Raw genomic sequence first — 25,001 nt, forward strand, 5'->3', positions numbered from 1 at the left:
TACACAGTGAGCTAGGTAACTTGCTATTTTTTGTGTTAGGCTTGTGCTGTGAGGCAAGGGAATATTGCATGTAACTAAGATTAATCCCTTTTAAATGAAGCTTTGTTAACGAGATTAATCCTAAAACTGGTTCACAAGGAACTTGCTTTTTTAAAATCCACTGTTAAAAGTGAAAAGGATCTGATACCAAATTCACAGGATAACATGGATTGAAGGGGAACATCAGAAGGGCATCTAGCCAAATACCCTGCTCCAAACAACGTCAGCTGTGAGGTCAGGCCAGGTTACTCAGGGCTTTGTCCAGTCTGATTTTTGAAAGCCTGAACTGGCTAATAAGGTTCAATTTCACTTTAGGAAATGGCTCTATAAATCCCTGTTAACTAAGAATTTTGAGTTTTCATATACATCAAATCAAGAAACTGATTACAAAAGCCAAATGGAAGATTTGCAGAGATGCCCTAGTCGTATGGTGTAGCACTACTGCTGATTTAAAACTCAAAGCTCTGCCTTTTGCTACAAGATACTTTAGTTGATCCTGGGCTTGCGTAGCCCCAGGTGAATTAAGCTACTTCTGTGTTTTCAGGCTGATGCTTGGTAGTGTGTTTAGGCTAAGAGCCAGGACATTCCTAATGCCAGGTAGGTGATGGGTCATGTCTCTAAATGTTTCTGTGATAATGAAGACTAGAATTCATTATAGTGTGGGTGTACTTTAGATCTGACACACCATCTGGTTTCCTGCTTGATTGAAACTTTGTACATAATGTTCTCTGTAGATTACTGTGGGGGGGAGGACCCTAAATGCTCAGCTTTTCAAACTTTTAAAGTATGTGCTGTATTTTCTTAATACAATGCCACACCTGTTCTCAGAACAAGTTAAACCCTAAAGTATTTCAGGTAGTGTATCTTCTAATGCAGGTCATGGTTTTTAACTATAAAGTGGTTTGAAAATTGATGACCATATGTATTATGTAGAGACATTCTACAAAAAATTTCATTTATTCTGGAAATCTCACTTCTGTAAACATATCTCTCATCTCTGAAATCAACAGAGAGCTCTAATGAGTATCCCATGTTGGGGTGGGAGTGAAAGAATATAAACTAAGCAAATGTGGTATGGAAAAGTTACCTTACCTGGATCTTCTTTGTGAATCAAGCTTCTGTATCTCCCTCCTCTGACCCCTTAATATCAGGCTGTCACTCCCCTTGTGCTAGGGACTGTTGTAGCTGACTTGTCAGGCTTTGTAATAGAGTGTGAATGCAGCTAAATGAAATCTAGGGTTTTTTAAAAACCTTTTCTTAATAACTGAGCTGTGGAGGAAATAATTAATCGTGTAAGTAAATATTTTCCCAATAACTATCACAAATACGCTCGTAAGCTTCAGGCTTCGTTAAACTCTTGTGCAAAATCTGACATCTACTGGTGGGAACTATAATTGGAGTCTTCTCAGTGTGGAGGCATGTGCTGAAGAGCCTGTTTTACTGAAGTTCTGGCCCCTTTGGCCATAGGTGTTGCATTGTACCTTGCCCTAGAGTAAATGGTGTTTAAGCATAAATTTAAAAGTCTAAAATTTCCGGGGAAACTGTAACTGTAATATACTTATGTACAAGCAATAGGTTTTAATAAAGGTAATTGAACTTTCAGTTAACTGTATCTGCTTTGCACACATGTATAACGGCTAGATGACAAACTTTGTAGTCTTACATTTTAGACTAACTTTTGTAGTAGTATTAAAGACTTCATACAGTCTTATGCTGATTAAAAACATAATCTAATTTTTTTCTTATGTCTTTAAAGGCTTGCCATGGATGCACATCTTTATCCAAATGTGATTGCAGTGGTGTAAAAGGTGAAAAGGTAAATATCTTTTTTTTTTTTTTTTTTTTTTACTGGCAGACCAACAGACAAACCACTGAGCCATATGCCAACTTCAGATAACTGAAGCTAATGGATGGTAGCATTTGTTTCTTGCTTGTGTCTTCTTTTCTTTCACTGTAGAGTGGGTATGCACCAAAGAGCATAGCTGTTATAACGACTTCAGGTATTGAGTCAGACCGACTGGTCCATCCGATGGTGTACAGAATTTCATACCATTATTTTCTCAAGCATGGGGAATGATGGCACAAATTTCTCCAGCTATGTGGGAGTAAAAAAGAGAAAAGACACAAATTCTAGTAAAATAGAAAGAATTCCTATTTACTGCCAAGGCCTGCCTACGCTAACTAGTTAGTGTGGACAAGATAAGGTGTGGATTGTACAATAATGGCTGTGCTAGTAATGCTTCAGTGGGAATTTAAAACCAGAGTGAGTGTGGGTTGCTTTCTCACTTTTCTTGCATTGTCTGCTCATAAGTAGTTGACACTCACTCATGTGCTCTGAACTTGTACTGTTTCTTGCCTCATAACTTGTATAGCTGTATACTAAGATGATTGCTGTTGCTGTCTAGATGCTCGGCTGGACTGTGGAAGTGACACAGTTCTGATACAGCTTTCCCAACATACATAGCTACCACCCAAGTAAGCAGCTACTTAATGGCCAAACATGTATTCTCGGATCAAGCAGAGTAAAAACCATCCCCAACCCAAAAAGCAACCCTGTGTGGTTCATTCAGTGAGTCCACAGGCTGTTTTGGGCTGACCAGGCAGTGTCCTAAGGCCAAGAGATGCATGTTGATGTCTCAGAGCTTTCCTGCTTCCATGTAGCTTTGACTTCCAGTCTCACTGCCTGAGCTCAATATATCTGTGTGGTACTTCATGTTTCTATCACCATTTTTTCTTCCTGTTTTCCAATTTTTTCCTTTGAAGAAACAGCAGGTTTTCGTTTAGTTACGATGCAATGTTAGATACACAGCTCAGTACTTGCCTGAATTGAGCCTTTTCTCAAGTGTGGGAGCCTAGTTCTAAGTAAATTGTGGTTAAATAGTTCCCATGTAACTGCTGTTGTCACAGGGAACGAATGTGATCTGATCACTGCAAGGGGGAGAGACTGCCTGAAACACTTCCACTCTTAGTCTTGTAAACAGTTTCCTGAGAAACAATGGAGTCTTCTTAAAGATGTGAACTGATAACAGAGTTTGATAAGCCTGTCTTATCAAACCATTTACCCTGTCTTAACAAGGTTCTAGAAGGGCTTCAGTGCTCTAGATTAATTTCTGATACATTTCAAAGATTATTTTGACTTTGCATAAACAAGTGTAACCTCAAATGAATGAAAGTAATGCAAAATAATCAGTCACTGCATTGGCATTATAATGTGCTGATGCAGAATTTTACTATTGGCTGAGGTTAAACAAGGCAGATGTCCAAAATTCAGAGTAATTCTTGGTGCCACACCTGTCATCCAGATAGGTCCAGACAGATGAGGTCATTCCTTGGCATTTACTAGCTTTTTACTTGCTTCAAGTATATTCCCAGTTTACATACCTAGTGAAGAACAGTATCCGCTTGATAGCAAGCTTTCTGAGTTAGGTTTGGTTAGCCAAAACATGAACCTTGTTGATGCGTTCCTACAGGATCTCCAAATGCAGGTGGCCAAACCAGGTGCATCCTAACACTAGGCACAGGACTATTTCAGGTTTAGTTTGAAGGCACTTGAGCATTAGGCTTACATTCCCAACACAATCGTAGTAGATACAACTTCGGAGAACCTTTCTGTAATTCTAAGTTGGCCATTTCTGGACTAGTGACAGCTATTTTGTGAGTTCAGTGAGCAAATGGATATTGTCTGGTTAGTGTGGATAAGGAAAACCTAGAAGTAAATCTTACAGCTTTCTAAGTAAACTCGGCTTTCAGATTCAGCTTTCTCTTTATACTACTGTTACACATGCAGGGACCATGACCCACTCAATACATTCCCAGTCCTTCAGTGTCATTTAATGAAATTGAGATAGTCACCTTTCTCTGGTAAAGAATATCTTGGGACTGTTTGTTTGGAGTCAGAGGGAGATTTTTGTCCAAATACAGTCAACAACTGGAGCATATGAGCCTTGTTCAAGATCAAGCCCTCAAGTGTCATTATGTATTGTTGGGTTTTGTTTCTACTCCTCCAGACTGTCCTAGCCAATTGTTAAGGAGAACTGCACAGGGGAAACTCTTCCACATTTAGTTTCCAACCTCTGTTGGCCTTTTCTGGAGTCAATTATAGCAAGTCTCGAGCAGAAGCGTGAGAAGCTTGATAACCTTTTGTGAAAAGGAAGTGGGGAAGGAAAAAAAGCATCCAGTAAAACAAGCATAACATCAGACCAAATACTTATGTAACGGTTCTGCATCTTCCAGGAAAATTCTTGGGGGGCTGCAAATTGATCAAAGTGTAATCTTTTAATTAAAAAAAAAAAACACCAAAAAAAAACCACCACACAAAGGAAAACAGAGCTTCACCTAGGGCAAGACTGCTTTCTGGTTTGGTGCTTTTTTTTTTGTTTGTCTGAGTCCTCTTAGGGAAGGGGGTGTGTGTCTGACACTCCCACTTATTAAACTGATAGATACAAGGCAAGTTTCTATCCTTAGAATGGAAGATTCACTTTGAAATCTGGGAACTGTGATTCATTTTCCACCTAAATCCTAAATCAAGGTAAACGCAGCATAATCCTGAGGCATGCCAGAGGGTTTTTTGTGGGTTTTTTCTTTTTCTTTTTTTTTTTTTCTTTTTGCAGACCATCATGTACATCATGTAAAGGAACAACGAAAATCAAAGCCCATATTTCTTAGGTATGATGTGTTGCCAGTGGAACTGGTTTGATTATATGTGCACACACCCCATTACAACATATTAGTTGCGCTATAATTACAAAGCCCTCTATTTGATGCATTGATGGATTCAGCAGTTCAGTTCTGGGGAACCACAAGAGTTTTCTGCCACTGACATCCATAATGCTTTCTCTTATAAATTCTTTGGTTTGTTTTTTTACAGCCTTAAGCTTTTTGTAGGGTCTTGTACTACTACAGTGTACCACTCACTTATACATTTGATGTAAGTTTCCAAACCTGATACTATCTTCAACCTTTCTTGCAAATGTTATCTTTATTCCAGTTGAGTGTAAACTGCTACTACAACAGTTTTCAGGCTTTTGCTTTGTATTTCACACTTGACATTTGGCGTTTCTGCTTCCTTCTGCAGTGACCTCTGAACCAGGAGTCAAACTCTATAGCTCCTTGCCTAATTGGAGTATGAAGAGCATTAGACAAGGAGCTGTTTAAATAATCTTCCCTCTTTGATTCTCCCATTGAGAGTGTGAGAATGTACTTGTAGAACTACTGGAAGTCAGGCATACGGAACCTGGTTCTGTGCTGGGAAGACAGGAAAAGCCTTGTCAAATGCACTCAGCTGAGCCCTGCGCTTCTGTTCCACTGTGTTTCACTTCTGGCCTGCAACCAGCTTTTGCATCCAAGTTGCTGTCCACTTGCATTAAGTCAACTAAGAAGTGCTGCTTTGTTCAGCTTAGCAGAGTCTAATGCATTCCTTTGGAGACTCAAAAGTAGCCTTCTTCCTAAGCATTCTAGCATTCCCTTCAGGATATCAAAATTTTAGCAGATCAGGTAAAGTAATACAAATTGAACTGTAACAAATAGGAAAACTATTTTCTTGTCTTGCCTTGGGGAGCCACAGCACTTATTTAACTGCTTCTATGGTGCCAGTGATTCTTGTTTAACTCTGCCTCTGCCATGAGCCCTTATAGCATCAGTAGCATGTTATCTATTGAAGAATCAAAGCACAGTAAGCCAATCATACAATAGCAGACAAAAATTGGTGCACTAAGGTTTTCTTCCTCTGCTCAGGCCCACCTTTCTAAACTTAAATATAAAATGGGTAGTATAAAATTCAAACATGTCTAAAATGGTATAATGAAGAAATGAGAGGAATTTACTGGAGAAGTCAGTAAAAATTGATTGCAGCTGGGAGCCAGTGTGCTGTTACTCACAGTAAGCTGCTCAGTAGTGAACTGGATCTGGTAAGAGTATTAAAACTGAAGTAAATGATTAAGCTGCTACATACAGGTGCTTATAGGAATTGCTCTCACTTTTCAACTGGAAGAGAAGTCTATAATTGCTTTTTACTTAAGGAACTGGATGATGATTGGGTTTTAAATAAATATTGCTCAGCACTTTTGGGATTAACCTGCTTTAATGCTTAAAAGCTAGTTCATGAGTAAAAGCTAGCAAAAGAAATAAACAAACACAATAGACACTGCACATGGAGCAATTTCTAAGACAGGCCAGTAAGACTTGTAGATTATTGGGCTGGTTTTACCTCAGCTGAAAACAAGATCCAAAGATGCTGATAAGATCAGTTCTACAGAAACTGGGGAGGAGGAGGAGAGGGGTGGTACTGAATCTCAGCTGCTCCAGCTGATGAAGACTGAGAGCCAAGGGCTGCAGCAAGCAAGCTGCATGCATCTTAGTCACTAAGAGGGTGTGTACCCCAAGACTACTGTGGTTCTGCTTTAAAGTGGTAGTACATGCTGCTGCTGAAATACGCTTTCATACCTTCCCTTAGCTAGGTATTCCTGTTTCTCCTCTGGGGCTTGTATGGCCATGTTCAGAGCTGTCAGTGAACTGATCTCGCTGAAAACAAGTTTCTTTGTAAGCTAGGTTAGTTTTCAGCCTGATCAGTTCCTTCATGCAAGTTATGTTGCAGCACAACTATTTGTGTAGCTGCGATAGAAACATGTGACTTAAGGTAGGAGGGACCATGTTCTTCACAGCACCTAAGACACAGTTCCCCCTCAAAATAACTGCAAATACATTATGCTATTTTTGATGAGCAGGACTATTGGGTTCTACCCATTCAAATTAAGTTAAACAAATTGATTAAGAAGCTGCTCTTTAGTTATTAAATATGGTTAGTCCATGGCCTTTTAACGGAGAACTTCAGAAGATGCCAAGTTTACCGGGTGTGTTGATCGCAATGTAAGGGGTGCAACTCCAAAGACTGAACTGGAGGCCTAAAATACAATTTCCTGAGCTTGGTGCCTGGCATTCTGGCAAGAACAGCTTGTAATATCTGAGCTCTGAAGGCATTTCAGATACTTTGCCTTTGTATGCAGATACAAGAAATCCATACCCCTTACAAAGGAAGAATATCTTATTCCTGGACTCTTTGGATATATATTCTTGGAGTTCTGTGTCTCAGAAGAAAATTATCAGTATATGTCCTCAAGATCCCTGTTTCTTTCTGCCTTTATCATGGTAAAATTTAGTGCAGATGTGACCCAAGCTCAGCTTTTCTTTTCACTGTTGGATACAAATTGCTAGGAAATAGTTAAAAAGTCTCAGATTTTAATCATTTTGTCAAGAATAATTACATGATTGGTGTGTGTGGTTCATAAATTTTGGCTTGAACTGCACTATTATGGCCCTGTATTCTGAAAGGTTTCCAGCACCTGCAAATGACCACTGACCATTAAACCTCGACTGTTTCATCTTACGAAAGAAGTCACAGATAATATTCTGAAGAAATTTGATGTATTTTGAAGAATACAGGTGGTGTCAGAGGGGATTTCTTTATTGCATTAAACTATATCTTTAACACTATTGTTTGTGGCTGGTTGGTGTGTTTGTTTTGAATGAGGTCTTGGTTAGATACTACAGTTCTAATTCTGTTTAGTCAGTATTCTTCAAGTTGAGGAAAAAATTATGTTGACTACTATTAGAATCTGAGGCAGCTGTTATTTTCACCCTATCATTTAGAAAAGGAGAGAATAATATGGCTGTCTGTTGCATCACTTTTTCCATGCTGTACATCTTTTAATGTTACTACAGACATTTGTACGTGAATCTAGTTTTAAGTAGCCACCCCTAGTTAACTGTCTTTAGACTCTTTCTGATGTTCACTGTTTTTACAGCAAGGGCAGGAAGGAAGTATGTGCCTCTATTGCCAAATGTTACAGTCAGGCTCTTACATGTATTTAGGCATCAAAATGGGCTGTCCAATTACTGCTTTCCTGAATATTTTTGTGCTCCTTTTTTTTAAAGTCTTTTTTTTCATTAGTATACCACATCTATGTAAATAAATGTCATGGTTTCTGTCCCCATAATTTCTATTTATAAATATTTAGATTTCAGGAAGAAATTCTAGAAACGTAAATTACTTGTGTGTGCTTTAAAACTGCATCTATCCCTGGTTTCTTAAATACTTCTGAACTATTATTAGAGTACATGGAACTATGCCAAATTTTTCTGTATACCTCTTTAATTGACTATATTTTGCTGCAGCTTAAAGCATAATTTTAGGGTGTTTCCCAACTATTTTTTTTCTTTCAATCCCCCAAGCAACAGTCATGTTCAAGCTTATAAGCTGACAGTCTTGCCATATCTGTGTGGCTGATAGAGGGCAATTGCATTGCCAGCTACTCTGGATTTGTCACTAAATGAGATCAGAATCTGACTCCTCGCCCATTCCCCAAGGAAATGATGGTTTATAGCTGATACATCTTTATTCTGCTATGGAAACAATCCTGTACTTTTGGGATTGGAAGATGAGATCTGAGTTGACCTACACCTTTCCTATTTATGTGGGGTTTTTTTTAGTAGCTTCTAGTCTGAAACAAAAAGTATCCAGAATTCCTCAGTTCTTTCTGTGCAAGAGAAACTGGCTAGTGACTGTCAGTTTTTGCATTCATAAGAAAATGCATTGCACACTACCCAGGGACTCCAATCTCATTGTATCCCCAGTGATATAATGTCCTTTTTTGGCATTGACTTTTTGGGGAAGGCTTTTTAAATGTTGTTTCAGTATGTTCTTGCAAGGCAGCAGGCAATTTTTCCTGGCAGATTTGTAGCATCTGAATCTTCATGAAAACAGTATGGTATATGCAAGGTGTGCAATAGGAAAAGTCTGGAGGCAGAAGCAGTGTCTGAAAACTGTTCTCACTTATGGAATCTTTCTATACACTATTGAAGTAGAAGACAATTTAAAAAATCCCCCTGATGTCATCTATATTCCAGAGAGCTGGATCAGCTTGGTTTTTCCCCCTACCCAACTTGCCCACATTTCTTTCTCCAATGAATTTTTTGATCAAAAATAGCGATTATAGTGCAGCTATTTCCTCTGTAATTAGTTTGATACAGTTCCTTCGGGAAGTGTCTGGTGTAATCCCTCAGCTGTTCCCTCGCATAGTCCTTCAAATTATCTGTTCACTCTTGGGGGTAATTTGCTGGTAAACGCCACAGGAGTTGCTCTGGCAACAGTTTCCTCATGCAAGGCTCTCATTGTTGCTGCTCACTTGCAAAGTGGGCTTAGAAAATACTCATTTCGTAGTTTCAATAGTGAAGTTTACTAGCAGCATCTGTTGTTTCCTGTATTTCTCTTGCTTAACTGTTTGACTTCGTATGTTTCTCTTTCACTTTAAAGGCCTTGGCTTCCCAGTTCTGTGACTGCTTAGGGTGGACACCTCAGAGTAGTTGCATTTTAGAAAACAGTTCTTCATGCTTAGATGACACGCAAGGCCAACCCTCTGCTAAAAGTCTGTTCTAGTAACCATTTGCACATGTTACTTTCTCTAACAAAAATGTGAAGCGTGACCAAGTTGAGATTAGTAGGCATTGTGTAGCCTAGCTAGCACCTGATGCATCTGACATGCCTCTTGTACACAGGTGTGTTTCCTTAGTGTGCAAACACAGTTCTTGCCAGAGCTTGCTCCAAAGTCTGGCTCTGTCTAATGTTTTCCTTATCTGGCACTCCCAGATTCCTTATTCTCTCTCCTTCAGGGACACACTAACCCTTTCATATCCTGGCCTGAGATAGTAACACTCCTCTAGTCTTGCTTTTCAGATGAGGTGGCATGCCAGCTGTATAGCTCCATGCGAAAGCACAGCCTGGCACTTTGTGTGCAAAAAGACAGTCTGGACCCTGACTGTCAAACTTAAGCTAGCCTCAATTTATGATGCAATTTTAGCATTTCCACAGGGGAAAAAAGATGTCTACCCTATATAAGAGGATACGTGACTGACAGCAAAAGAGGAATATGTTTACATTTTAATTAATAGGAAACCAATTTTAGCAGACCAGTTAATGAGCTGTCCATTTCTATCCAAGGAATCCTTCTGAGTCTCACTGTATAGGTAGGACTCAGTACAGCTTAGTTGTTTCCTCTGTAAGGTTGCAGCTCTTGCTTGCAGACAGCCTTTAATCTCTCATCCAAAAGGTTTTCCTCTTGTTTTCCAAGGAAGCAGTATAGCAAGTACTGGAAAAGAAGGCAGGAAGAGAAGCCCTGTTACTTTCTCTGAATTTTTTTCTGAAATCTCAGCATCTTGTAAATCTTTTGAATGCAACTTTTAAGTTCCTGCCCCCCACAGTGGAATACAGAGCACCTACCTAAGCAGTACAGTGAGAAAATGAGGATTTAAGAATTAGATTTAACACTACTGTCATGCTGAATACCTGCTGTCATGCTCAGCATATGGCTGCTTATAGCAAATAAAGGGGAGATGAGCAAAGCCTTAATACTACCTTTTGCATATTGTGCTCAAGGCTGTAGTTAGATGCTTCTGTCTGCTTGCAATCCCCAGTCTTCAGTTCTCTGCTGCTGTCGTCTTGAAGATGTGAGATTGCTGGTTCGGTTCTTTCACCTGACTGAGGAGAGCTAGGCAGGACATTGCAAGTTCCTAGAGAGCTGCATAACTGGTAGACTGCCAGATAATAGATGTGGGAGCTACCACTCCCATTCTTGCTGAAGTGGTGCAAGAAAATAAAAATTCAGGATGAATCGGTTTAAAAAGAATGTGCAAAAGCCTGCACAACTCTAACCTAGTGATTAAGGTGATTGTTAGGATGGAACATTTCTTTGGCAGTTCCCGTAGTTGTCGTGAAAAAATAATTGGGGTAAATAAACAGAAGTTTTTTTGTAGGTAGGGACCAAACCAACCAACCAAACCAAAACTATCTGCAGAGCAATAAGGAATAATGCTGAAAAACTGCCTGTGTCAAAAGGAGTTACATATACTGGTTGATGTAACAGAGCTGTAGGAAATATCTATTTATGCAGTTGAAAAGTGTACCGTAATATAATATATGCACAAATAGGTGTATTAATTCTGGTACTTTTCTGTACCAATTGAAACCTTAATATTTACTGATTTTTGTGAATCTTTGACATAGAATGAATGAAAGTAAATATTTTATGAATTTGCAGCTATGCATATTCTGAAACTGCAGGTAAGTGACGTTGTTATCTTACACTAACAAGTTAGAGGGTGGCATATGATGGTATATGGTATTTGTTACACCACTAATGGGCTACCATGGCTAATCATTGCATATATATTTAGCAAAATATGATTGCTGCTTAAAAGCTTACGATTTTAGCAGGAGGTGACAGATAAAAGGAATAAGAACCTTATTTCTTTGCTGTCTTGTGTCTGTCTCACTTGATTTAGATTGTAAGCACTTTGGGCTGGAACCCTCTTTATGTTCTGTATTTGTACAATGTTTAGCCTACAGTCCATGACCACGATCTTAGTTGCTTTTTTATTACAAATTACAATCTTGCAATTGTGAAATAATAAACAATGGTCACGGTATAGCAGCAGTCTACACCCTTCTGAGAGTTTTTATAGGTATTGCAGCAGAGGTGAGTTTTCAGGAGAGACTTAGTAACTAATAAAGCTACGTTCTTATAGGAAGTGGGGAGAGTTCTATATATTTAAGCAGCACAAGAGAAACATAGTTGAATTATTTTGGTAAATAGGTGGCTTAAATACTGGATAAACATCCTATGAAACCTGTTTAAGTGGTGCAATTAAAGGCAATGTATGTGTATGTTCAGGAATTTCTGTGGCTAAGCAGGTGAGATGTTTAATCACAGCGTTAATTTGTTTATCTGTACATGACTCCCTACAGAAAACCAGAAAGATAATGTGTTTTCTGATTTTTTCTATCATAACTTGTGCTTTTGTCGTGTTACACCGCCACCACCTCCTATTCTTTTTGTAGGGTGAAAGAGGATTCCCAGGCTTGGAAGGACAGCCAGGTTTGCCTGGATTTCCAGGACCTGAAGGACCACCTGGTCCAAGAGGCTTGAAGGTAAGTCCCAATTCACTTGAATAGCATGAAAATGCTAGGTAGTGTTAGCTTGCTTCTAGTGCTGATCCTAAATCATTCTAGAACTCTTGATTATCATTGGTTTAATAGTCAAAATCTTCAGATGTTGGGATATGACATCGGTTTTTTGTTTGGTTAGTTTGAATAGTCAACCAGAGCAAAAGATTGCTCTTAAGTTTCCTATTCTTCACCTAGACACGTGCTTGCAAACACTACATGTGTCCTTGTATCCTGTCATTAGGTACTGCAGATTAAGGTCAAAGAACAGGTTTGGCAAGGTGCTGTAATGTAGTTTTATTAGTCCTTGCAATAATGCACTCCATTGCTTAGTTCACTGATAAGAGTGGTGTTAGGCTGTCAGCTGCCCTGAGGGGTCCCACCACATAGGTAAACTGTTGTTTGCACCTGGTGGCATTCCTGGGCTGATTTTGGGTGGGGCAATGCAAATGAAGGCCTCATTGAACCTACACAGAGACAACTGAGGAATGCTCCTTGCTTTCCCTGGAAGGTTTCAGTTTATTTTTATTTGCTACTGAATTACATCATTACGCTCAGATGGTGTAATGTAGTATTAAAGTGTTGAAAAGCCTTCCTCTGAATGCATTTGTATTTAATACACACAACATTATCCAGGATCTGCCATTTCTTTTGCAAATGCTCACAGTATAAACTAACAGAAGCACATCAAAATGAAGCAAATTAAAAAACAGGTAGGTGATAAGAAAAAAATGAAAGTCCACACTAAAAGAAAAGATTAATTGGATATAACATAAGTGAAACAACAGAGGGGTCTTGGACTAGAAACTTTGATTATATTTTTATTCCATAAATGCCTTTTCTTCTCGAGATTTTTATATGAAGTTCTGCATTATCATAATACAAAATAATAATGGTATAATATCATTCACATTTAATCTTGTATATCATGTTCTGCCCACAAGAGGTCACTGTAGGATATTTGATGGAAGCACATGAAAGCATTGCTTATAAGCAATCTTAAATAGCTTTGATTTTTTTGAAAACATTTCCTCTAAGTCATGGTTCATCAGCTGTAACAAGTAATTTTCAGTTCAAAGTCCAACACCCAAAATAAAATAATTTTGAACCCTTTACTTGGGAAATGACAACTAATATAACTTTTAGTCTACTTTAAACATGTAGAAGAAATTTTATCATGCTTACAGTTTAATTTGATAGAAAGCCAGGCTGCAAACTTGAGTGTGTTTTTTTTGTTTGTTTGTTTGTTTGTTGGGTTTTTTTAGGGTGATGATGGACTTCCAGGGCCTATTGGACCCAAAGGAATCAGAGTAAGTGATGGTGCAATTTTAGGGTGATATATTGGAATTATGGATAAAGACTGCCAGGCATTGAGTTGGGTCCTCACACAAGTGGTGATTTACTGGGGGGGGCAGAAATTAACTTAAATCTGAAGAGTAATTTATCTACTACCTTGAAGAGATTGTATTACTCTTTATAAGTAATATAAGATTGCGTAAGTAATACAACCTTAGGTATTGTTTGTGTTACTTTCATAAACTGATTAAGGAGAGTAGCCCCAATACTTATTTGATCTGTTTTGCTATACAGGACCTAAACACTCTCCAGTAACTTTGCTTCAATTTATTCTGAAGTAGACACAGTATACGTAGGGTCGATATGGGAGAGGTTGTTTTGTCTGGAAATCCTTTAGGTTTTGTGCCTTTGCTTTTTCTTTTTGTCAGACCCCTCAGCTGGTGACAATTGATGCATCTCTGACTTCAGTGGATCACATCCATTTTCCACACCATGAGTGTTCATTTATTTTTCTCTATATATCTACATACTATTACTTTTGTTGTTCTGCATTGTCTTCTCTATGTTTTTGTGGATATTTCTCTGAAAGAAGGGTAAGAACCTTAATGGCTGTCCAGCATGGCATTCTTTTTTTACAGGTGACTCAGATTTTTTCTGTTTTTCTTTACTTACATACGCACAGATAGGTTACATTTAGTAAAATCTTGGTAAATCCTTTTGGACATCCATTCATACCATACTGTTTAAAACATATGTGGTTAATTTCCTTCTAGGGACCACCAGGACTTCCAGGATTTCCAGGAACACCAGGACTTCCTGTGAGTAGGAATGGGCTGTATAGATACGAATCTGTTCCCTTTTGTCTTTCAGGCCCAGAAGAGCATGCTACAAGCTAACTCTTCTTTCCTCTTTTCCACTTTAAAGGGATTACCAGGACAAGATGGGCCACCAGGACCTCAGGGTATCCCAGGATGCAATGGAACAAAGGTGGAATCCCTTTAAAATTCTTAACAATGCAACAATAATATGATAAAGAGCTCTTGTTATCCTGGCTGTAGCCAATAAGTTTAGTTTATTATGTGCAGCAGTACTTGCTGTTACTGAGTTGTGCAGGTAATTCCAAAATAATTCAGACTTACACACACATCTGAGAGAAGGGGTCATGGTCTGGTACTTAAAGCACAAGTTTTGCCAGAAATTGCCAGCACCAAGATGCAACATTTATACCCTCTAGCCGATGTAGTTAAATTCTTGTTCTCATCCTTAATTTTATAGCTAACAATTGAGAGGAGTGTCTGATAATTAGATCTTATACTGCATCTCATCTTTTAGTAGACTGTTGCTACCAAGGAAAACTCATTACCTAACAGTGGGATTTTTTAATTATTAATTTTTAATAGTATTGCATTGAAAATACTGATTTCTTCCTTGTTGGAAGGAGTCACTTTCATTCTAACATGTTACTTAGCTTCCAGTTATGATCTTTCTATAATAGAAGTTGATCTTCTATAGCACTATATGTGTTTTCCATCTTTGTAGTATAGTACTTTGCCTGGAAGTGTGTGGAAATACCTGAATGTGGAAAGTCCTGTTTCAATCAGTTGTGTGATTTAACAAACTATTTATCCTATAGTTGTTGCAATACAATTTGATACTCTGGAGTCATAAGCTAACAACAAAACTGGACTTTTCAGTCAAAATTTGTTTATCTGTTGTTGTTATGTTTTGGTTTGGTTTTGGCTAATTGTTTTCTTCATCCCTAAGGGAGAGCGTGGATTCCCAGGCAGTCCAGGTTTTCCTGGTTTACAAGGGCCTCCTGTAAGTAAAAGATTTCCGGATCAGCTACCTGTAATCCGCTGAAAGACTTCTACTTAGATCTGTGAAAGATCAGATAAATATCAGCCTCTTTTTGCAGTTGGTCTTTTAATAAATAAGAATATATTAATTTTTTTAATGATTAATCAGGATATTGTAGATGTCCAATAAAAGCGTGAGCTTTTCGGCTGCATGCTGTGGTAAAGCTAGTAAAAAGCCCTTTGAATTCTCACATGCTGAGATGCTCTGCCACGCCTGCAGGAAAACACAAACACATGCATATGTGTTAGAGAAGTAAGATCTTGTTACTGTCATCTGGTGCATCTAAAGAGTCTTACTGGTGATTAATGGGGCAGAAAAAAGAGACAGTGTAGGGTGTTTTCATTATAAAACACAAGAATGTACAGCAAAGTGACTGTCAGAACCAAAGTACAAACAGAAAGAAATGTAGTAGACAGGATAGATAATAGGAGGCAATGAAGAAACAAATTGCTAGGAAATGGAAATATAGTCACTTTAATGCTCAATATTCACTGTGAAAGTACTTCTCTAATTTTTCTATTTGATTCTGAAGATCATAAAAATTTTATTTTCTCCTGTTCCATATCTTTTTTTAGATTTCTATCTTCAATGCTTCCCTCATGGTGTAGATCTGATTAATGGTTTGCAAATAACATACCAATTATTTATTTCTATTGATCTTTCTTTTATTTTTTGTTTCCTTTAAACAAAGGGACCCCCTGGTCTGCCGGGTATGAAGGTAAGTGTTCTGTACTTGCACATCAAAGTACTAACCAGGCATGGGTGTGCAGTGTGATCTCGCATAAGTAACCTGCTTGCTTTTATGCAAGACCATGTGCATCCATTGGAATCTGGAGTGACATTCTGCAGAAAGCTTAGTGTTTCTAGGCCACTCCAGTGCAACTAACTGGAAATTCTGCAGTAGCTTTACTCAATTTGGGTCAGTAATTTCAGAAGTAGCAGACTGTTTTCTGAAGCTGGTTTCCTTGGGAGCGTGAGGGACAGTGTCTCTTTGAGTTGTGAGGCATCAAGTTAGCAAAATGCCTACGAACACCCAAATGCACCAGTAGTCTACCTGTGCATGCTCAAGAACACTACTAGAGACTAAGCAATAATTACTTAAAATATCCAGTGGAGAGAATAGTGCAACATCTTATGTTCCTTTTGGAAACGTGCTCTCTACTGTATAGATTACTACATAGATGGCTCTTTCTCCTAATGCAAATAGTCTCATAATCTGATTTTGGACTTTAAGGACCCTTTTTATTTTTTTAATGTTTTTTTTTTGTTGTATCCTTGACCTATTTGAGCATGGGCCAAAACATCAGTTTTGGTTCAAATCTATTTGAAAGGAAACTTGACCCACAGAATTATTCCAATAAACTCCTGAGAGGACAGCATAACACTGGTGCTGGGAAATTGTGACTATTAAGCTGAATTGTTTTTCTCAGCTCCTTTTCTTCCTAATTGTTTTAAAGATATTAAAAGGCAAGCTGATCAGAACATACACTTTTAAAACAAAGGTCTTCCCTGAAATCAATAAGAAACTGTGCTTCAGTATAGAACATGAAGCATGACTATTATAACAGCATACTCAGCATTAATCTCATGAGGTAAGACATTGGAAAAAGCTGAATGAGCCTTTTTTCTGTTGTGTCCTATCCATTGCTTTCACATGGAGCTAGAATGTCTTTTTCTTTTGTGAAGCATTTGTATTTCAATCCCCTAATCTTTTGGAATTTAAATCAATGCTGATAATATTTGTACATATAAAAAGAGAGCTTTTAATAGTTGGTAGTTTAGCCATTTAAAAAATCCTTCAAATATGCAAGGATCTCTCCTAAGAAGAGCTATTTTTGGAGAATCTAGTACTTATATTAAAGACTACTGCTAGGGTGTAGCATAACTCTGAGTGTCTCAGAGTCTTAAGAGGCACTATGCATCTTTGGAGACAGAATGGTGATAAAGAATTGTAAAATGTGCTGTTAATTAAAGTCAGCTCTTTTTCTTCCAGGGTGAAGCAGGTGAAATAATTACATCCTTGCTGCCAGGACAGAAGGGTGACCCAGGATTTCCAGGTCTTCCAGGGATACCTGTAAGTTGTGTAGAGTACTATTAGGCTGTGTTCTGCCAAAAAGATAACATGAAAAGTATTTGCATTACAGCACAATTGGAACATTTGGTGCTAGGGGATCCATATGTTTATGTGGAGAAGCAGGGCTCACATTTAATGTACCTCTAGCTTATGGCTTAAGGGAAAGTAAGTGCTTCCATATTGCTCTTAATAGGGTGACCCACAGAGGCCAGAAAGGTCCCCTGGTGAGGAAAGTGGTATCCAGCAGACAGCAGTACTCACAGTTACTTACTTGCTTCTCTGTTTGCCCTGCCTGTTCCCCCTTCCTAGGCATTCTCTGTATCAATTCTGGAGTTCCATCCCCTTCTTCACCCTGAGGTAAAGCAAGTAACATCTGCCTTTCTGGGCTGTAGCTAGTATTTTGGATGGTGGGAAGAGAGGGTAATGTCTCAGCTGTTCTCCTCACGTTGCACCTCCTGAACAGTGTTTCTGTTCTCCCAGCAGTCTTCTGTGAAAACAGCTAGTGACTCCAGGCCCTGTGCTTCCCCACTGAGCCATTCATTGCTTTAGTGGAAGAACAAGGGGAGCAGAAAATGAGTCTATCGGACTGGACAGAAGCCAGAGACTCCCATTTCCTGGTACAGAGAGGCAAGCCCCAGGCTATTCTGACCAGACCGAGCCTGTTAGCATTTCTGTTCCTCTGATCTGTGCTTCCCTATTGTCTGTTTCTGGCTGGGAGGAATCACAAATACAAAGTGTTTTGTTGTTCCCTCTCAGTGCATGAAGAGAAAGAAAGCACAAAACAAAGTTCAAACAAACAAAAAAGCATTCCCTTATCCAAGCCAAAGAGATGTATTGATGTTGAGAGCAGAACACTCCTAACATGATGTACACCCATTTAGGCCTTTCCACAAGGACAGATTGGTAGGTTAGGGGTCAGCTACTTTGATTTGATGTGTATGGGGTGCCGGCTGTTGGGTTTTTTTGACCTTGAAGGTCTCACTGTTTTTTTCATAAAAAGGTGCCTCTTTCATAGCCTCCTTCACTTTCTCAACAGGGCCCACCCGGCTCCATGGGAATACCAGGTCCAATTGGCCCTCCAGGGCCCCCAGGTTTGACAGTAAGTTTCTTTAACCTGTTACCCGTAAAGTGTTAAATGGGGCAGTTATTACTTCTTTGTTTCGTGTCCTCAGAGGCAGGTCAGTAAATTGCAGAGATCTTGGTACTCGAGACTTGGTATGAAGACAACAGCAACCATGCTTTCGGTTCACCCTGGAGCTGCCACTGTGCACATTTAAATGTGATACATTTGAAACACTCAGCCTGTTCCCAGACCTCTTTTTGCTTTAAATCAGGCTGAATCTTTGTGCAGGCTCCTTGTTTGTGTGAAACCTGAGGGACAAGATTTGGTTTATTTAGACCAGGATGATTCTTTCCTTAATGTTTAATACCTGACGGTTTAATTTTATTGACTCTCTCACTGAAAGGAAAAACTAGTTTCTTACATATTTGTGAAGTTGAATAGCATATGGAAGAGCTCTCAGAGGAAGGCAAGGTGCCTTGTCTACATAAGTAATAATGCACAGCAGTCAAAGCAGCAACGTTGTTCTTCCCCCCCACACACACACACACAAGGCGGCATGTAAAATGCTTGGAAATTACTTTTTTTTTTTGTTTCCTTTTTTAATAGGGACCTCCTGGTCCACCAGGGCTGCCAGGACCTAAGGTATTTTCTTTCCCTCATTGGTGGTGGTGGTGGACTGTTTTGTTTTTCTTTCTGTTCATTTGTGACTTCTAAGGGCTGATGAGTTATACTTTTTGCAGGGTAATATGGGTTTGAATTTCCAAGGACCCAAAGGTGAAAAAGTGAGTAGGTGATCATGATGATATTTTTGCTTATTATTTTCAAAATACTTATGCGTGCCATTTTGGCTTGTATTGCCTGTAACAAACTGCCATCTTCTTGCACATTAGGGTGAACAAGGTCTTCAGGGACCTCCAGGGCCACCAGGACAGATTGGAGAACAGAAGAGACCAAATGACATTGAGTTTCAGAAAGGAGATCAGGTGAGTGGGAAACTATATCCATCTGTAATAAGCATGTGATCAAGCTGCAGCCTCCATTGGTTTGGCTCATACTCACAGCCTGCTTACTGCAGAGGTTCTATTATTTTTCTCAAAGTACTGACTATTGGGGTTGTTAGCCTAGAAAAAAGGAGGCTCAGGGGGGACCTCATCACTCTCTACAACTACCTGAAAGGAGGTTCTAGCGAGGTGGGAGTCGGTCTCTTCTCCCAAGCAACAAGCGATAAGACAAGAGGAAATGGCCTCAAGTTGCACCAGGGGAGGTTTAGATTGGATATTAGAAAAAATTTCTTCACCAAAAGGGTTGTCAAGCATTGGCACAGGCTGCCCAGCGAAGCAGTTGAGTCACCATCCCTGGGAGGTATTTAAAAGATGTGTAGATGTGGCGTTTAGGGACATGGTTTAGTGGTGGACTTGGCAGTGCTAGGTTGATGGTTGGACTTGATGATCTTAAAGGTCTTTTCCAACCTAAACAATTCTATGATTTCAGGCCTGAGTACCTTTCCTTTAATAGAAGACAGGCCAGTCACATTAGCTCAGTTACTTCCCTCAATAAAATAACTGTCCTTAAGAAACTCTCTTAAAGGAAGTTCATAGTAACAGTAAAAGCAGTTCTCATTCCTTGGAACACCCAGACTGGGATTTTCAAAGCTGTCTGGGGATTCAGATTCCCATTAATTAACCAGCTGTGTCATCCATTGTGAAGAAGTCTTTCAAAAATTTTAACTCAATTTCTTTTTTTTTTCTTTTTTTTTCTTTTTTTTCCTTTTTTTTTCCTTTTTTTTTTTCTTTTTTTTTCTCCTTTTTTTTGTCATCAGTGATGCCCCAAGATCTTTCTTCCTTGTGGTCTGAATAAAGTGCTTTCCCTGTTTCTGGCCCCTCAAAAGTAAATATCAAGCCCTGTTATGACAGTAAGCTCAAATGGTTGGTTTGATTTGTACGGATCCTTCCCCACCCATAAATGCCAAAAAGTCGTTGGGAGATTTGCCATTTTTAAGTTATTACATTTTTACTTTCTTTTTCACTGGGGAACATGTCACAGTACCATTTGATTCTGGGTGCCAATCATAGACAATCTGTGCAGCACAAGCAGGATCGTGGGTGCTTGGATTTCATGTTTTCTTTGAAATTTCTGTGGTATTCTCAAATACCACCCTGAGTAATAGAAGAGTTGAGGTAGATATTTTGAGGCAAGAGTGGTGAGTGATTGTTTTTATGCTCTGATTATTTTTCAAATGTCACTGTGGTAACTGAGCTTTAAACTATTAGTTTCCTCCATCTGTATTTGGATCAGTTCCTTGCTTTCCACCTTTTCATCTTGGGAAATGTGTCAGAGAAGAAAGCTTTGGTACACGGCAGTATTTTATTTTGGCAGGGTGTAGGACAATTCTGCCCTTCATCTTGATCCAAACCATTTGTTACCATTCCTTTCAGAAGAACATTAGGCACCACTAAGGCATTCCCTGGAGCTACCCACTGATGTACATTTGCAATGCACAGTCATCCTAGAAAGGTTTCTGGTTTTGTCTCTGTTTTACTGGATGGTATGGCAGAAGGTGAAGAGCAGCATGTTGTGTCTTTATAGTTCTAAGAAAACACATAGTGACATTTTGACCACACTGTAGCTGAAGCAAAAATTCATCTGACTTTATTAGGGTCAGAGTAATTTGCCTCTGTCATCAGGGATCTCTGAAGGACTAATTATACTGGCTTTAAGTTCTATAAATGTACAAAATAAAAGCATTCTAACTACATTTTTTTTAAAGCATTAAGACTTACAAGCACAGTCTGAGTGCATAACAAAGGTTATGCTTGGTAGTATACAATCTAAAAAATTTCAACATTACGTTTATTTTTTTGTGAAATACACACAAGGTTCTGGTGTGTACCTCCACCTATGATCTCTGACTGAAAAATCAATTGTATAGATGGGCTTATAAAAGTCTGGGAGGCCTCCAAGACAATAACAGAAGCCCTGCACAGAAACCTTTTGTGGATTCAATAGCCTGTAACTTTTCTTTAGGTTAATGGTGAAGAGATTTAAGAACTTGTACAAAGGTGTAACAAGACAAAATAGAAACCCTAACTTTTTAATACAGTGATCCTGTGACATTTTTCTGACGAACACACTATTGATCCTGATGGCCTCACAACTTCAGCAATTACCAGTAATCTAATGACTGTTGCTTCTGTAATTTCAGCAGGATCTGGCATTTGTTCTTTCTTTCTTCCCTTTTTTTCTTCTTTCTTTTTATTATTGTATAGCAGCTGCAGGCCACCAAACCAGCTGCTGCAGTGCACGCAGGAGGCAGTTGTGTCTTAGTGGAGTGAATCATCTAAATAAACAGGATGAGCAGTTAATAAAATTTATACCCTTGAAGTTCCACACAAAGAAAGAATAAATATGATCCCTTACTGTTCATAGTACTTGGAAATCTGAATGACAGCAAAAAAAGATTCTATTTTTAAAAAAATCAACTGAGCTACTAGGGAGTGATGGAGGCTTTAATCCTCTTTTTCTTTGCCTATGATTGACAGGGTATTCCAGGTGATCCAGGCCCGCCAGGACTTCCTGGGCCACAAGGCCCTCCTGTGAGTAGTCCTCTTTTAGTTCTTTTTTGTTGCATCTGTATCAGAACTGTACATTCATTCTACTCTGGCTTCTGGGCTCAGTTTAAGATGACGTTTGTGTGTCCAGGGTCTTCCCGGTGGCGTAAAAGGTGAAAAAGGTGAGCAAGGAGAACCAGGCAAAAGAGTAAGTAGTCTGTTTAACCAAACATTTATCTTTCCAATCAGTGTTATCTTTGAGAATTAAGCAAATGTTGAATTCAGGTGGGGCCATCAGCCTCTGGGTAAGAGACGACTTTTTTTTTTTTTTCAATAACCAGGTGAACTAGTAGATGATGCATCTGGTTCATGAAAGTGCTTCTAGCTATGGATCTCTCAGTGCTTTCTGATAGAATTATCTACATGTAGATCTTGGTTTTGGGGGCAGGAGAAACTAATTTGAATGATGTTATCTGGTTACATTACCTTCTTCAAAGTTGTTGGACTGCTTGACTGAAGCAGCAGTTTTCTGTTTCCTTTTAGAGAGGGTCTTCACTCAGTTTGCTATGTACGGGGTTGCCAAGCAGGATGAGATTGGTATATATTTAAGCTGGTCTATGTAAACTCATTCTCAGTGGGTTTACTTGTAAGGTGAGTCAAAAAACCAAGTCTCTGAACACTGCATTAAGACCAAAAGTCCATTTGTTGCTTCCCAAGAGACTACTTCAGTTTATGTGCTATATGGGGAGGGGACAAGTCAGGATAGCTGCATCTGAGGATAGCATGAGTCACTTTGTTCCTGTCTAGACTCAAATCCATCCCGGAATTTAAATTTACTTGGATATCACAGCTCAGAAAAGCTGAGGAAGATCATAGAAGTGCTAAGAAATAGGATGAAAATAACATGGGCTGGACCAGCAAAGAAAAGGCAAGCTGCTACCAGCTCAAAGTGTTCTGTATTTTCACTTTCACAGCTACTGAACCCATAGTTTCATCAACATAACGGGCCCCTCTGAAAACCAAGACACAAGTCTTACTCAGGTTAATTGGACAATATATGAACACTGCTTAGAAACATATTGGTAATAGGTTTTCCAATTTCCATAGGAAGTAAGTATAATGGAACCAAATGTTTGGTATTCTAGATAAAATCCTTCTTAGTTGCTGAGATTTACAGGAGGGCTTTGATTTGCCTTCTTTAAGGAACATAACAAATGAGGCAGATTTACAAAGCCAAAATTCTCCTTATATTTTGAGTGGGTTTTGAATTGTATTTTCCAAGTTGCTTCTCTGCAAAAGCAAATGGGAACCACATAAAGTTGTGAAGATCTGGAAGTATAAAAGTCCTGAGGGGATATGGCAGATGCCTTTTGCCCAAAGCTTTTTTACCAACTTTTTTGTTTGTTTTTATTACTCTGAATTTGGGCATGTTGCATACTTAAAGTGCAGTTTTGCTATTAAGTTACTCTAAAGCTGCCTTTTAGGGCTCCATATGATTCTGTGTGGCTCAAACCCATTTCAGATATACTCAGAAAAATGTCAGTATATGTAATCAAACAGGTAGTTCTGCAAATTCACAGGAAATCTTAAAACCTCTTTTTTGAGAATCAGAACTCATCATTAATAACAAAGAATTCACAAATCACATTATACTCTAATACACTATATCTGTCAGGTCTTATTGTCAACTTCTTGGTGATTGAGAGTTGATCTTGGCACTGTGGTGAAACTTAACGACCTATTCTAGTTATGTTCCAGCAGGTGTCCCCCATGCATTCTGCTTCGGTAATGCTAACAATAGAGTTCTATTTCTCTTGCCCAGTGAATGGTCTGGAGTAAAGGGGAGCTTGCACTACTTTTATTGTAGCAATGACAAATCTGTTCAGCAAGAAGATATAGTTTTTAGAAGTCACTTCTTTGCACAGAATTGCACTTTATATTTTTGTTGATACTGTCCTTCAGAAAATTGGATTTGGTTTAAAGGAGAGTTAAAATTCAAACACAAAAATGTTTGTAGTTAATTTCACTGGTCACATTATACTAATTTCCTAGTTAAATATAATGTTCTAATGTTTAGAGAGTTAGGATCTGTTTTCCAAATAAAGGATTTCTCTAATGTTAAAACAAAGGGAGTTATTAAACACAACGAATCAGTAATAGTTAACTGGAGATCATTTTGTGCTATGTTCGCACAACATTTCTTTAAGACTTGTCATGTTTTTGTGCTCTGGTTTTCAAAATGAAAACCTCAGTTTAGATAACTCCATTGATTATACTTGGTTGATATCTTTGTGGTATTTGTCACAAGGATTGCATTCTGGAGAAAGTTTGGTTTATTGAAAAATGGGAAATAAGTAACACTATTTCCATAAGAATTCTTCACCACTGAAGCATTTTATTTCAATGCATGTTTATGTCTTTGAAGGGAAAGCCTGGCAAAGACGGAGAACCTGGTCAGCCTGGTAGGGATGTGAGTATCTCGTACATTTTTAATCTAAGTAGACTCCTTATAAGCTTTTCTTCTGATATGGAGAAGATCCGAGTGTGATTATTTTTCTCTTTTCTTGAAGGGTTTACCTGGTGGGCCTGGAATAAATGGTGCTCCAGGAAGAGAGGGTGAAAAGGTATGCCAGGTTTTTTGTCATTTTTGCTGTAGTAGCTTGAAAATCTGCCATCACTGGGTTCAGTTCTTGCTGAGTAGTAATTGCATTGCCTATGCTGTTACAGTGTTGAGGAATAGTTGCAATAGCTTTCTTGTGTACTAATGTGCAGTATAAAAAATGCTCTTAATTTCATTGGTAGGGTGAAAAAGGTGACATTGGTCCCCCTGGTCCTCCTGGAATTGTAAGTTGCTGATCCTTTCTTTTTTTTCTGCATTTGGTTGACAGTGTTGTTTCATCATGGTTCTTGGGTTGCTGTGAGTCCCATCTCTTGGGTATAACAATAACAGAACCAGTAAAGATTTCATATATTCACTAATGGAAACGATTGTTTCCTTCTTTCAAGATAGATTCTGTGCTCTAGGATTTGCTAGGTTACAAATACAAGGTTAGACTATAACCTCAGACCAGAAGAAATTGAGTCAGCTTCACTGAAGCCTGTTCTAACCATGTTGGCTTGGCAGTAAAAGTG

At 38.7% G+C, this 25,001-nt stretch overlaps 1 protein-coding gene across 1 annotated transcript in view; it reads left to right on the forward strand.

The window, feature by feature from the left end:
* The first annotated feature begins 1,684 nt into the window (after positions 1-1,684).
* The window catches only part of COL4A5 (collagen type IV alpha 5 chain), a 62,010-nt gene continuing 38,693 nt past the window's right edge, over positions 1,685-25,001 (forward strand). The window contains exons 1-17 of the mRNA XM_075162433.1: positions 1,685-1,855; positions 11,927-12,016; positions 13,297-13,341; positions 14,101-14,145; positions 14,252-14,314; positions 15,092-15,145; positions 15,876-15,902; positions 17,178-17,258; positions 18,295-18,357; positions 18,928-18,963; positions 19,062-19,103; positions 19,212-19,304; positions 21,861-21,914; positions 22,021-22,077; positions 24,295-24,339; positions 24,440-24,493; positions 24,672-24,713. Of these exons, the coding sequence (XP_075018534.1) occupies positions 1,784-1,855; positions 11,927-12,016; positions 13,297-13,341; positions 14,101-14,145; positions 14,252-14,314; positions 15,092-15,145; positions 15,876-15,902; positions 17,178-17,258; positions 18,295-18,357; positions 18,928-18,963; positions 19,062-19,103; positions 19,212-19,304; positions 21,861-21,914; positions 22,021-22,077; positions 24,295-24,339; positions 24,440-24,493; positions 24,672-24,713 (963 nt within the window). The 5' untranslated portion in view covers positions 1,685-1,783. The remainder of the gene's footprint in view (positions 1,856-11,926; positions 12,017-13,296; positions 13,342-14,100; positions 14,146-14,251; positions 14,315-15,091; positions 15,146-15,875; positions 15,903-17,177; positions 17,259-18,294; positions 18,358-18,927; positions 18,964-19,061; positions 19,104-19,211; positions 19,305-21,860; positions 21,915-22,020; positions 22,078-24,294; positions 24,340-24,439; positions 24,494-24,671; positions 24,714-25,001) is intronic.

This window comes from Calonectris borealis, chromosome 13 (assembly GCF_964195595.1).
Source record: "Calonectris borealis chromosome 13, bCalBor7.hap1.2, whole genome shotgun sequence".
Classification (NCBI taxonomy): Eukaryota; Metazoa; Chordata; class Aves; order Procellariiformes; family Procellariidae; genus Calonectris; species Calonectris borealis.